The sequence below is a fragment of the Crassostrea angulata genome, chromosome 8, assembly GCF_025612915.1.
Source record: "Crassostrea angulata isolate pt1a10 chromosome 8, ASM2561291v2, whole genome shotgun sequence".
In the NCBI taxonomy this organism is placed as follows: Eukaryota; Metazoa; Mollusca; class Bivalvia; order Ostreida; family Ostreidae; genus Magallana; species Magallana angulata.
In genome coordinates, this window is record NC_069118.1 from 52,023,007 (window position 1) to 52,039,105 (window position 16,099).

At 34.4% G+C, this 16,099-nt stretch overlaps 1 protein-coding gene across 1 annotated transcript; it reads right to left on the reverse strand.

The window, feature by feature from the left end:
* Window positions 1–9,625: 9,625 nt before the first annotated feature.
* On the reverse strand, window positions 9,626–10,679 carry LOC128161345 (putative nuclease HARBI1). Its single transcript, XM_052824622.1, has 2 exons — window positions 10,352–10,679; window positions 9,626–10,238 (listed from the first exon to the last, which is right to left on the reverse strand). The coding sequence occupies exons 1-2, from the start codon at window positions 10,677–10,679 to the stop codon at window positions 9,760–9,762; spliced, it is 807 nt and encodes a 268-aa protein (XP_052680582.1). The 3' UTR covers window positions 9,626–9,759.
* Window positions 10,680–16,099: the final 5,420 nt, after the last annotated feature.

The following is a 16,099-nucleotide window of genomic DNA, read 5'->3' on the forward strand; positions in this document are numbered from 1 at the left end:
ACTTGATATACTATTGTGGAATCATTAAATTTCGTGGGGGTCAATTTTCGTGGATGGATAAAATTTTACAGGTTCGTGGGGATGTAATTTTGTGTAGTCTGATATATCTACAAAAGGAAATATGACTTTATTACCCAAATTTATCAATTCGTTGAGGATGTTAATTCGTGGATGCGAGGTACCCACGAATTCAACGAAAATTGAGCAACACGAAATCTAATGATTCTACAGTATTGAAGTTTTGTGTTGCATATATAATATAACTAATATAGTGTATCAAGCTTTATTCTTTTTAACTAAGGTTAGGGAAAAGAATTGTCTTGTGTGTACGGCTCCTAGCTCTTAGGGTTTCGATAGCCATTTTTATCAATTGTTCAGAGACTGTCTGGCACATATATATTGAAGTTTTAATTGATGTTTTTTAAATGTGTAACTATCTTATTACTTTAAGGTCAGACGACACGTTCCTCAATTATAGATAACTTTTTCCAGGAATTTGTTAATGGTTTACTACTACTTTGACAAGCTTTCTTGCAAAAAATTAGGGTACCTTACCAGGCATTTCTGCAAAATACTAGAGTATGCAATTTCCTTTATAATCTTCTTGAAAATACACTTGAATTGCTGATATAAAATAAATACATCTACAGCACAGCAAAATTCACTAAATTAGAACTATATCTCCGCCGGGGCGGGGCTTTGAACTCACGACCTCTAGAACCTAGACGCTTTTGGCAGAGAGCGGCCACGGTTCTAACCACTCAACCATGTACACATATAACCAAAATCAAGTAAATTTTGATCATTTTTAAAGTAATTATAAAATTAATATTTTTTATTAGAACTCTTTATTACGAGGAGATACAAAAAAGATTCTCAAGGAACGTGTCGTCTGACCTTAAGCGATGCATGCATGTAATTCATATAGTTCATCGTACTGAATGTGTAAACATATCGATATCATTTCGTTCTTTAGCGTCGCTTGATTGGATGTAAATCATTATTTTTTTTCTAGGAATTTCTTGTAAAATAGACATAACGTCTAGACATCCCCTCCAAATTTAGATCTTTATTCGTTGTCTAGTTTGCAATTGATTCTCAGCATGTAGTTTTTGCACGTGCAATTTTATTTGGAAGAAAATTATTTAATCCACCAATCTCTGAATAATCAACTCCTATTGGTGATCTTTTATGAGAGACTTGATTTTTTATTACGTGTATTGTTTTTGACTTGTACAATACCATTAGAACTTTTCTTCCTGTTGTAACGTTTTCCGTTGAACGTTTTACCAACACTCGTGTGGCATCCGGTAGATTTCCGCGATCGTACCAATCAATGATTACAGCAATCGCATATTTCAGGTTTTATTGACAAAGATGAACAACCTCGAATTTAATATGTAGGCGTCCACGATTGATAACTTTTTGTGTAACCTAAAATATACCACAGAAAAGACTGTAAAGACAGTAAATGCTGTCCACCAAATGCTGAAATACTCAAATTGATGGGAAACGAATTCAATTTGAGTAATTTTATACGTTAGAAGTGTTTTCCCGAGCTCTGACGAAAAGACCAGAAAAGATGTAGTTGATATATATAGATTATTACAATTTTTATGTCGCATCCTATATTAGCGGGAGATCGCGGTATATCAGCCCGAGAGCCGTCAGGCTCGAGGGCTGATATAAGCGACCGAGGGCTAATACAGGATGGAATATATGTATAAGAAATATAAGTAATAAGAACAATTATTTAGAGCTAAAAATTATTTCAAAGTTTATTTCAGTGAAACTTTATATTACAACAGTTACCTTTATCTCAGAAATGACGTTCTAAATTATATTGCGCAAGGTCACAATAACTGCAGAACACAACGTTGCATCATCGTTTTTAATCTTTGGAAAAAAATCAATTGAGGTCATATAAGGGACTGTCTCAAAAGCTTCATTATATAAATCAAATTGTATGAGATATATAAAACATCTATAATTGAGTGATTTTATATTTGCTTTATCCAACTCGTTAAAATGGTTATATTTGCTCGGCAAGCCTCGCGAATATATACACCATTTCAACTCGTTGGATAAAGCAAATTTAAAATCGCACAATATAGATATCCTCCAAATATCCCACCCCTAGGGTTTATATCCCACCCCTAGGGTTTATATCACACCCTAGGCGATTTATCAATTTATATCGCACAGGGCGGAAATGGGTATATTTTCTTTAAGTATACAATATATAAAAATATCCGCACAGCTATCACAGTGATTTGATACAAACACTACATCAAGAAATAGCAAGTTTAATCAACTGTCCATTATTTTTCAACCATCAAAATCTCATCAAAACTTTCAAATTTTCATATCATTGAAAGAAAAGATTGTGTTGCAGAAAGTTGGATTATTCCCTAATTGAGACACAAACATTTAAATTATGGAGGGTAATCGTGTTCAAAAATCCAGACATGTAAACTTGTAAATCCGAATATGCAATCGTGTTGATGTGTGAGCCTGAGCATGAATATGTGTAATTCTGATCGTGTAACCTATAAAACTCGGGCATAAACACGTGTAAGATTTGACTCAGTTCCTTCGCATGATGCACATTTTGCAACTTTATTGTTTACATTAGTTATTTAGACCTTCAACTTTGCACACTTTCAATCCGTAGTTTCTGCATTAGTAAATTCAGGCTCGGCAATAGCACATCTGACATGATACAAATTGACAAATGTAAAGTCTACAAGTTTGTCGAATTTTGACATGACCTTATAAGGAAACAGTGACGTCACTGATAGAAAAAGGCTAGCTGCAGGTAAAGGCATGCCGTAATCGCCGGAATAGGGACGGAATAAATAAAAAAAAATATTAGGTAAGCCTATAATCATATTATCTCTGGATAACAACATTTCATAGAGTATTATTTTTCGGAAAATTAAATTATGAGATTGGTGTACATTTTATCAAGAGAATGTATAAAAGATGCGAGTAAAGAATTCGATCGGCTTCAGATATCCTCTTAGAACTGAAAAAAAAATTACATTTTAATGACTTCGTTTGAATACACGTGTATAAAGATATATACGCATTTTTGTTCATAGGCGTCTGAACCGGGAGGGGGGGGGGGCTAAGTCCCCCCTCCCCCCTTACTTTTTTGCAGAGTTAGACCTAACCATTAGGAACATAGCAACAGGGAGGATTCAATCCCCCCTACTTTTTCCTCGGAATAAACAAAATTGTTCCTTAAAAGACCGTAAAGAGAATGAAATATTAATAGTGATATTGAAAATTAGAGTCATAGTAGGTATACTAGCACTCCCCCCCCCCCCCCACCACCACCACCACGGATTAGAAATTTCACGATTTGGGGGGGAAAATTGGGCAGGTAAGATTGGAGTTATTGGTATACCCTCCCCCACGGATTAGAATTTTCATGATTATGGGAATTCTTGTCAATATATTTCATGATTAGTTTAGCCCCCCCCCCCCCCTTTCAATTTGCTTCCGACGCCACTGTTATTAGAGTACATGCAACAAATTGTTAAAGTATAGGCCTCGGCTGAATTAAGAAAATATCTCCAAATGCATCCTTATCGCTACCACAAAGTTGTGACAAGAAACCCCCCCCCCCCCTCCACGCGAAAAATTACACGGGGTCCGTCAGCTGAGTTGCCAAGTTATCGATAAGAAAAACAAATTATTTAAAGACATTGGTTTTGAGATTGTGATTACCCGGTAATATGAGACATAAGAAGCGACACCCTCTTTAAAAAAATGAATAAAAATTCCAAAGATAAGGTTAACTGTCGTGAAATTAAATTGTGTATAAATTATTTTAAGAAATGTTTCTTTGCATTGTCGGCAATATATAGGAAAAAAGCCTATCATGCAGGTAAAAATTGACATTTTAAAAAAATTATTTTAAGCAATTATTACGGGATTGAGTATGACGTCCTGAATGTCGGTTCAATACAGACTCACTTTGTGAAGTTGGCTGATAAAAAATTTCTGAAGAGCTAGTATAATACAGCTTTACAGCCACTTGTGAACTAGCTGCAGGTCTGTAGCTCCCTGTCTAAAAATACAGATGGACGATCTTTGAGCTACAGTGCCTCCCATAGTAAAACTTCAATTTACGGCGCACAAAAAATATGCGCTTGTTTTTTTTTTATTATTATTGAAGATTGTGTTATTATTTATCTTTCACTTACACAACAACAAAAAGTATAAATACATGTAAAGTAACATTAATTTATCCGCGAAAAATTACCAAATCCTTGCAGGTCGTTTATTCTAACTAATTCAGAAAAAAAACAAGAGTAAAAATGGGGTACTCTATATGCAATGTTTTTGCCCAAAAATGACTAAGTTCAACAGCTGATATTTTTATAAATTATCAGAAATCAAAATCCTAGCAATTTGCATACTTCTGATATATATGTATAAATGATCTGCAAAAGAACAACCTCCTATCTTGAAAACTGTTCGAGGAGTTATTGGTACAATAAGGGTACCTTTTTGACAGCCACTCGCCCGTCTGCAATTTTTACTATTTCAATAATCGGAAACCCGGTTAAAAATTCACTCTCAAAATTCTTAGAATTCAGAAGCATACCTCACGGCGGTCTTCGAACCCCATACCGCTCAAAATATATTTACCCCCTTAGGAAATTTCTTGATCCGTCTCATTTCTAGAAAAGAGTACGCATTTACTTATATAACATTTTTGAATAAGTTTTCTCGTTATGTCACAAATGAGATAATTTTATTACTATGCCCTGAAAATTGCTGAATCACACCGGAAACAGTTATATTGCCCTCCCGGAAACAGTTATATTTCACAGGAAATAGTTATATTGCCCTCCCGAAACTGTAATATCACCATCGCGTGCAAGAATTCTGCATATTAATTACGTCGGGTTCGAAATTCAACGAGCCAGTTGCTAAGCAAACGTAAACAGATCAGCGAATTTTTAAACATGTCAGGCCAACGTCTGCGGTTTGTTCATCATAATTCAGAGGAACTATCATTATTATTGAATAAGAATCAACGATCAGCGTATTACTTGACGTTTTACATTGTAAATTGACTAGAAATGAGCATGTGCCATTAAATACTCTTGTGAAATAAATAAATATGTTGATAACCCGAGTTTGATTTGTTTAAAAATGTTATATAACATATATTACATGTCTTCTCGGGCGACAATACCAGAATATTTGTCCCTCGGTGACAGGAAAGCCCTGGAGTGTTATGTCGCCCTCTGCCTTCGGCATCGGGCGACATAACACTCCAGGGTTCCTGTCACCTCGGGGCAAATATTCTGGTATGTCGCCCTCGAAGCCATGTAATATATGTATAATATTCCAGTTTAAATTACATGTCATGAGATATTATACATATATTACATGTCTTCGAGGGCGACATACCAGAATATTTGCCCCGAGGTGACAGGAAAGCCCTGGAGTGTTATGTCGCCCGATGCCGAAGGCAGAGGGCGACATAACACTCCAGGGCTTTCCTGTCACCGAGGGACAAATATTCTGGTATTGTCGTCCGAGAAGACATGTAATATATGTTATATAACATTTTTAAACAAATCAAACTCGGGTTATCAACATATTTATTTAATTCACAACAAGGCAGAGGCAAATGTTTTTAAAACACTCACGCTTGAGTTTATCACTTTTGTCGTATTTGCCGAATTTTTTTTTCCATCAATTAAACTATCGAGATCATCTGAATTAAGATGAACAAACCGCAGATGTTGGCCTGACATGTTTAAAATTCGCGGATCTGTTTACGTTTGCTTGGGTTGAATTTCGAACCCGACGTAATTAATATGCAGAATTCTTGCACGCGATGGTGATATTACAGTTTCGGGAGGGCAATATAACTATTTCCTGTGAAATATAACTGTTTCCGGGAGGGCAATATAACTGTTTCCGGTGTGATTCAGCAATTTTCAGGGCATAGTAATAAAATTATCTCATTTGTGACATAACGAGAAAACTTATTCAAAAATGTTATATAAGATATTAGGCATTTCCTTTTATAATACCATGAGAATTATATTACGGAAATTATCGCATTCGTCACATCGGCAACGATTTTTTTTTCTACATGAACCTCTTCCTGTTTGGTCCAGTTTCAATCATACCTCAATTTTTTTTTCTAAAAATAATACTGGCGTTTTCGATAGAAAAGGTGTCGTTCATTAAAAGCTTATTGCAACAGTTTAGCTGAATATTATGTTTATTTTTCGTTCATTCCGGTCCGGTGGTTACGGCATGCCTTTTCCCGCAGCAAGGCAGTTGCCATATATAAGGTCATGTCAAAATTCGACAAACTTGTAGACTTTACATTTGTCAATTTGTATCATGTCAGATGTGCTATTGCCGAGCCTGAAGTTACAAACGCAGAAACTACGGATTGAAAGTGTGCAAAGTTGAAGGTTTAATTAACTAATGTAAACAATAAAGTTGCAAAATGTGCATCATGCGAAGGAACTGAGTCAAATCTTACACATGTTTATGCCCGAGTTTTATAGGTTACACGATCAGAATTACACATATTCATGCTCAGGCTCACACATCAACACGATTGCATATTCGGATTTACAAGTTTACATGTCTGGATTTTTGAACACAATTACCCTCCATATTAAATACCCGTCATGTCTAAATATATACACGACCATTTACACAGCGGGTATGTAGAAAGGAAGAACAAACATTTTACGCGGTTTTCACGGCTACCGCTGTCACCTGCCTAATAAGAATAAATTTAAAAACGAAAGGGGGAGGGGGTCCGAGGCCTTTATTTTTGGTTATTTTGCATTATATTTTTTACTAACTTGAATTTTTCTGACCGCGACCCCTTCCCTCTCTCCTTTTAGACCCGGATCCGGTTGCACGAACGTTAGTTAAACTAACGGCTAGTTAGTGCCGTAACTTGCCGTTAAATACTTAACGGCTAGTTAGCTAACTGTCAGTTAAATTTTTGTTGTTCGAAAATAAATTAAAAATAAATTAGCTAACTCAGATTTAATTGATGTTTATTAGTTAACTCTGTGTTAAAATCGTCTGCACGCGCGTGTTACCGTACCTACGGTAGTGAAAATGGCTGTCGCAGTCAGACGAGAACGAAGCAGTAACTGGTCCTTGGCCGAAATCACAATTCTAACCGATTTCGTCGAAAAAAATGAGGAAGTACTTAAGGCGAAGCAGAGTAATTTAATTACCAATGTAAAAAAGAACAGCAAATGGGCAGAGGTTACCGATTTAGTTAATGCGGTGGGCGTTCAACGCAGATCAGTAGAGCAGGTTAAGTTCAAGTGGGGGAACCTGCAGCAGGGGGCGAAAAAGACCTTCACCGAGGCCCGCAAACATGCGAGAAAAACGGGCGGAGGTCCTCCACTAAAACCCCCAACTGCCGCTGAGGAGAAGATTATCGACCTTATGAAGGATAGACCTAATTTCAGCGGAATTGCTGGGGGGTTCGAGTCATCAATGCCAACCACATCAGGTACAGTATATTTAATTTTGAAATATTAAATGGACAGGAAACTTGTTCTTACTTTAGAATCAACTTGAACTAATAAAATTCTATGTGTACTCAAATTCTTATAGTGTAGTAATTAAAAATTTCCCCATTTATCAACGCTTGTTTGATTGTTTACATTGTCGGCTGACAATGCGAACTGATTGATGACGTCATATTATAAACACTTTAGAGAGATTCAGGCTGAATTGTTTCAGATCTAATAATGTGATTTTCTCCGTCTTTATATACTGTTTTATCAATGCAATGATTCATTACTTACAAATCAAATCACATGTACACTATGAATTATAGGCCTATGTACAATATGTATAGCCTAATAGACAAATAAAAATGAAAGTCTTACATTGTCGCTGCATACATGATCACAGGTTCCGAATGTGGTATACTACCGATTGAAATATTCAAATGTGTCTTAAATGTCACTGGATCCGCATTACGCATAAGTATCCTTATCCTTTCATATACCAACAGTTGATTTGGAATCATTTTGGATACCCATTCAAATTCAGGATCGCATAGCCTTGATACATCAAAATGCTAATTTAAATACAAATATGACGTCACAAGTGGGGCATAAAAAGGGTGTTTCCCATGCAAAAGGCAATATATGTGTATAGGGTCTATTTCTGTAAACTGTAAACCTGAACAAAATATTGAGATCAATAAAACAAAACATCTACTCTACTTTATCAAACAAACTATGACTAAAGATTCCTCTACTAATATTCTTCACTAAACAATTTAACTTGTATACATTTAATTAAACACTGTTAATAAACATAATTATCTGTCCTTTCCGATATATTTAATTTCATCAAATAAGATATACAACATGACAAAGTAGTCATGTTGTATATTTTATTTGATAAAATGAAATATATCGGAAAGGACATAAGCATAGTATTTCTGAAGTCAAATTCTTCATCAATCAGAGCTGGATTTCACAAAACTATCAAATTTATATAGAACAATGAAATTTATCGATTGTCATAAAATCTGACTATACTGACAATCAAAAGATATATCAAATTCCTTTCGCAAAATTAACCCAAGTGTAAGAAATTTTGAGACATTTATTAAGACACGCATTTGAATTTACCAATTTTTCTTTATTTTCATCTATTTACATGCGTTCATATGCCAAGATTTTTTTCTATACTTGTGCGTATACCTAACCTTTTCGATATTATAAAGAGTAAAAAGCGGGTGGGGGTATTGCTAAACTGAGTTGTCTAAACTATAATTATGATAAAATTGGGTGATTGAAACATTGTTAAATACTATTTATTTATAAAATTATACACACAACTCAAGGAATAAAAGGTATTTTATAATGTATATTGCACTCCTTGAACTCTTTATTTCATTTATCGCTGTATACTTAGAAAACCGCTCGTACGCTTATATATAGCATATTGTATATATAGAGGAGCGGTTTTACAATTCCAACTTTAATTAGAATCTGTTGTCTTGTCATGTAAATTCCTAATAGGTTAATCAGTAAGTGAATTGAGTAACCATGCAACCGGTTGATGATACAGATTTTTATACATATACATGTATATATATTAATAGCTAATCCACTTACTTTTTTCTTTGATTTTTTAAATTATAGCGAAGGAGATAAAACTACTACTCATGTGCAGATAAAAAGAAGAAAGATCTCATTTGAACAGCTTCAGAAGATGCAGTATGAGGTAAAATAATAAGCATTGTGCATTTATCCTGGTTTCATACTGTCGTTGGAAATTGTACTTCTCACATGTAGTTTACTGATTTTAATTTGCTGGATAAGAAATGATATATTTATTAACACTTTTAAAAAAGAGATCAGCAGTAAACGACACATATTACATTGTCGTATTTTATATAGAAAATGATCATTCTCAAGGTTTTATGCTGTCGGAAAAAAAAACATCGAACTGCAGAACATGAAGCTACAGAAGGACCTCGAACAGGCGGACCTCGAGAAGCAGAATATGGAATTACAGAATTCGAAGCTGGCGCTGCAGATCGAATGCCTGAAGCAGACTGTAACTCAGAATGAAAATGCTTTGCTAGCACTACAAGCCATAACTGACGAATAAAAAAAAAGCATGCATGTACTACTTATAAAACAGTTGCAGTTTTAAATCATTACATAAATAATATGAAGGGTTCTCAAAATTTATTTTTGTTATGCATTCATTTCAGAAGTAGGTCCTGGTTATAAAGTTCCTGATTGCTCTTCCGTCCTCAGGTCCCCGATAATCCAAATGAACAGCGGCGTTGACGTCTTCTTCGTCCTCATCATCCATCTCTTCCTTAAGAGATATGGCGATGTTGTGCAGAATGGCACAGGCACCAATTATTTTACAGACTTTTGCAGGCTTCATCTTGATTTCGCTATGCAAGACGTGGGACCTTCTTTTCCACCAACCAAAGACTCTCTCTACAGCGTTGCGTGTACGACAATGAGCCGTATTAAATGCTTCCTCTGACAGGTTTGCAGGATGTAGATAAGGCGTAATTAAAAACCTAGAACACGCATAGCCACTGTCACCAATGAGGTAGCCATCTTCGACACCACGGTGGTTTTCTTCCAAGAAGGTACACACCTCGGATGTCCGAAATACGTGACTATCGTGGGTACTGCCAGGCCACTGAGCATCAATGTTAATGAATTTCCCTGTTGAAGGTGTTATGAAAAATTATGATAGGTTTTCTATCTGGGTTTAATATACTCTCTATTTAACCAATTTGTAATGAGATAATATATGTAGACTATATTATAGTAAGTACCTTCATGGTCACAAATGGCCTGTACATTGATGGAATGAAACCCCTTCCTGTTCACATACACGGCCTCATCTTCAAAAGGTGCTTGTATTCGGACATGGGTTCCATCTATACAGCCAATTACTCCTGGAAATCCACCCCGTGAAAAGAAATTTTGCTTGGATTTCAAAATTTCCTCATGATTAGGCCATTTTATAAATCTATCTTTCTTTGCAATGAGTGCATTAGTAACATCGTCGATAGCCCTGCTGACTGTACTTTTATCAAACCCCATGGTATCTCCGATAACTTCCAAAAAGCTTCCAGAGGCATAAAAACGTAGAGCCAGCATAACATGCAAGGTTTGATATAGTTTTATGTAACATGTATTTTTTCACGTGTTTTTGAATAGGATCAGAGGGGGCACATGGTACTTTAATCAATGATATTAACAAAGGCTTGCGCCTTTATCACATTAATTCCCAGTATCACCATTTTTTAGTTCACCCCTTATTAGACCTTTCCAGAAATCCATTGAAAAATCTGTATCCCTTAAATCATATGTACAGTATGAACGTGTATCGACTTGCCCATACTGATTTTTTCAGCTGTTGATTTGTAAAGCAAAATCACAATAATATCTAAAATTTAAAACAAAAGTAAAAAAAAAACCCGATTATGTAGAAATGATTGTGTTTTATTATAGACAAGCAATATTGAAATTATAAAAAGATAAAATATAAACAAAATAAAACAAGAGAACAACAGGTCTTGACGATCACTTACCTATCATTGCCCGTAGATGGACCTGTCAATTCATCTGATGTTTGCAGTTTAAACTTCACTTTGGAGTTTAAAGCTTAATCGTATAGATGATAGTTAACTTTTTTATTGTACAACATAATTCAATTTCCTTTCCCTTTAATCAGGGATTTCTTTGACTCTCATCCCACGTTTTTTGTTTGATTTTGACTCAAATATAAAAAGGGGGGGGGGAGGGGCAGGAATCGAAGCAATCATAGTCATTAGTTATACCGGTATCCTAGCTTCAGGGACCATCAATTGTAATTTTTTAATATAATGAGTCTTTCAGGCCTTTAATGGTCACTTGGCAACGGATAACATGTACGTTTTAGTACTGAGTTTCAAAATTTAGGTGCATTGGCTATCATAGATACAGGGCTTGTCCAAAGACAGGTCTCCTATGAACAAGAATTATTGGAAATAGTTACAAATTGGTCACTTTTTGATACACTAGAACATATCTGTTATGTTTAAATTATATCAAAACCAAAATAAACGTGTATTTAAAAGAGATCTACATATGTAATAAACTATTTCGTAAGTTTTCATGTAGCATATTAACCTATGTTGCTGAAAATTTACAGAATTTTTATGTAAAATTTACCTACTACATGAAGTATAAAAAGAGAAAATCAAGCAATGATTCTAAGATATTTTCTACCTGGATAACAGGTTGTTTACTGGTATTTTTCCTTCTTGACATGTGCACCGATCAGCACTACAATTTGTTGCCAATGGAGTGCCCGTGCATTGTACCTGATACACAGGGATAACCTAATGCCATGTTACCTAAAATGTGTATGTGCATTTTGTAGTTGTGTAAACTTAAATTATAGATAATACATTGATAAGGCAAATGGTTTCTTGAAACACATGCCTTGCGAAAAACTCAAAGAACGCAATATTATGTTTTCAATTGCATATGTACATTATGAAAATTATATTGTATTTAAAAAATCAAAAACATATTAACGTAAACATAAATTTAATGTTTTTTTTAAAGTTGTATGTCAAATGGATCACGCTTTTTTTCAATACATTCCTGATTGTTATGCTTTTTAAAATGGAAAAACCATTCTTATGCAATAATTGTACACAAACAATGTTTTAAGAAAATGTCTAATGAAACTGTGAATGCGTCGTCAAAACTCTCCGGGACGCTAAATTTAGACAGTCGCAAAGAGTTATCTATTGTCACGTTATATTATCGAAATTTACTGTTTAAAGATATTGATGACATTTTGCATTCTTCTTTTCCTTACCTGGATAACAGGTGTTGTTGATTGATACATATCCAACTTGACAAACACAAATACCACCACTACAGTTTCTGGAATTGTCGGTGCCGGTACATTGTGTATCGGATTCACACGGTTCATTCACTTCAACGTTTCAGGTACAAAATAATGATAATATTATAAGTCCCCTACCGGTTTTCACCGGAGGGGACTATAGCTTTCCTCTGCGTCTGTCAGTCCGTCTGTCTGTCCCACTTCAGTTTTCCACACTTTTATCTTTCAGCGTTTTAGGAATAATGTGAAATTCGCTAAACAGCTTCAAAATGTCAAACTACAGATCAAGTTTACACTTTAGTAGCGTCTGGTTGACGTATTTTTGAGAAAATTAATTTTTAATATTCCAATTTATTGATGTTCGGGTTCGTTATCGGGTTCGATGTGTATTGAATTAACGAGGAAAGTATGTAGTCAGTAATATCGTGAATTACTTAGACCAGTCCTTTTATTGTTTCTAACAAACAAACAAGTTCTGTAAAATAGTGTCAAGCATTGTGTTGTAAATTTAATCGACAGGGTTTTTTGTATTATTACAATTGGGTTCGTTATCGGATTGGTCTGTTGATTCGGCATGCATTGTTTTCACAAATTTCTACAAACTGGTAGGGGACGTGTATTGCTTATGCAATACTCTCAGAATGCTTGTTATATTGTGCAAAAGGTACGTGTACTTGTATCTTATTGCTAAGATACTGCAATTTCGCAGAGATTGGCGTTACTTTGTATATCGAATATTACTGTTTGTTCAGTTTATTGTTTGCTGGTGATAACAATAATAAATAATCATGTTTGCACCACAATTAAAAGTAACACTATCCAGCTATAGACTTACATTCGTTCATTACATAGAGCATTCTACATCAAGCTTAGGCGCAATGGATATATCAAACTTTTTCTATCAAATGAAAGGTACACATGTGTAAGTAATTTATTATATCATTAACGGAGGAAGAATGTTTAAGTTGATTAATACTTGTGATATGTAAATTCATGTAAATTCAGACAAAAAATCAGTTTATTTTATTTCATCGTTTATTTTTAAATATATTACCCTTTTTACAATTATCTTCCACCTTTGTATATCCTTTTTGACAATGACAGGCACACACAGTGTAAATAAGGTCACACTGCCAATTACTTTCCCAACAGCTCCCTTCATAAACTGCAAAATCTCCTCTACATTATATCGTAAACTGCTTATATGTTTTGAATTCAATCGAAAAATTAGGATTTCAATGAGATACTTTAATTACTGCTAATTTAATTTTGTATTTATTATAGACCAATTTTATGGTTGTGAGGACGATAGCAAGTTTTAATGGGGACAATAAACATGCTATCGTCTGAATAGTCAGTAAACAGGTATTTTATCATAACGAAGGAAACTTCATTTGTCAGTGATGCAGATTTTGTTTGATAGTAAACAAACTAGAGTTTTCGGAATTTGACGTTTTTAGCGACCCAAATTACTACAGAGGTGTTCCGAGATTAAAAAAAAGTCAAAAGACTTAAAACAATATATAAAAGATGCCAGGTTTTTGGACATCATGATCTACATTTATGTAAGATGCATCATTAAATTTTTAACCCCTTTTGGGGCACAGTATTGGTCCAAAGGTCATGATTTTTAATTTATTATTTTTAATCTACATTATTGCAGGACGATTGCGTAGTATTTTCACAAACTGCAGCATTGTAGTTCCCGAAAATAAGATTTTTTAACTTAAACATATATTATACGTTTCTGTGTTAATCTTTCAACTTCTTTTGGAGTCTCAGTATTGGTCTTGGTGTCTTGGGGTAATGGATTTAACAATTTAGAATCTACAGTATTTGAGGATGCTTAATTAGAAATTTCTGAAATTGTAGAATTAGTGAAGTTATAAAAAAGATTTTTTTTATCATATTCCCTGTGTATTTTTGTCACATGGCCACAAATAAGAGACAATTTTTACAATACACACAATCTTAAAATGCTGGCATAGTTATATCACAAATTCTAGGATTGTTATTCTTTAGACGAATATTTTTAAACACATTCTTAATACATTTCTATGTTAAACTTTGAACCTTTTCAGGGGTCCCAATATTGGTCAATGGTCCAGGAGTCATAGTTTTAACAATTCACAATCTACACTATCTGAGGATACTTGAATAGAAATCTCACAAAATGTAGCATTGTCGTTCTTGAAAAAAATGATTTTAAACATTTTCGTTTTATATTGGAATGAATCTGAATCCTACTAGGTGTACCGGGGGCATTGTTTTAACAATTTAGAACCCATGCATTATATACTTGCTCTGGTATCAATATAAGTATTTCTGGTGCAGTTGTTCTAGAGAGGAAGATATTTTACAAAACATCCTATTTTCACTGTTTTGTGATTATCCCTTTTCTGAAAAAGGTTTCGCCCTGAATTTTAATAATTTAGAATTCCCTTTCTATAGTTTTGCTTTGTACCAAGTTTATAAGAATTAAAATTAATGGTTTGGGAGAAGAAGTAAAAAAAATGTAATCAGACGGACGGACGACAACCGGTGATTAGAAAAATAAAACCTCACTTAAACCTTCGGATCAGGTGAGCTAAAACAAATACTAATACAATCGACGACAAGATAACTTTTTCAAAAATATTTGATAATCTGTCTCTTCTTTAGGATATTGGGGATGAGAAAGCTTTGAAAGAAATTATAAATGTACATACTGTCATAAAAAGTAGCACTGCAAAACCAGCAAAAGTGCTTATTTTCAGGCCTGTTACTGCCCGTCTGAAAAAAAATCTGATTGACGACCTGGGAGCTACAGTTCCTCACGTGTTAAGAAGTTGCAATTTACGGCGTACAAAATCTTGCGCTTGTTTTGGATTAATTAAGGTTATATCCTGCATATTTTTCTGCACAGATAGTCGATTCCAAACAATCCGCAGACATTTTACGGCAGATGTCGACTTGAATACAACCATCAGCAACCCCATAAAATGAATCTTAACATTACATATCGTTCGTTCATCTTTTATCTCTCTCCTACTTACACGTGTACGCACATTTCGCTGAAACAATTAAACATAGTAAACATAGTGCAATTTCTGCATCAGAAATATATACACACACACACACACACATATATATATATATATATATATATATATATATATATATATATATATATATATATATATATATATATATATATATATGTGTGTGTGTGTGTGTGTGTGTGTGTGTGTGTGTGTGTGTGTGTGTTTGTAAGCCCTGTGAAGTTGGCCGAATACCAAGTTTACACACCAATCAACTTATCACCTGAAAATCAAATGGACACCCGAACTCAGGTGTTCAGTTGAAATAACGTCATTTTCGTGTTCCTCTCACCAAATTTCATCAGAAAAAATAAAAAAAATATGAGTGTTTCTTTGACACCAATTTCCTAATTTTTTTCACACAGTGTGTGTGACATTTTATGCTCCATTTTCCCCCTTTACACAGAAAAATCTGCGCATGCGCAAATGTCATATCGGATGTTGTTTATAATGGCGGAAGTGAAATATGTTGTGACTTACAAGTGACCTCTACAAATTGATATGTGTAGGTTTATTCATAGAGATATATATACTAACACATGTACATACATGCCAGATTTACATGTAATTAACTACATCTGGACATGTCATACAAA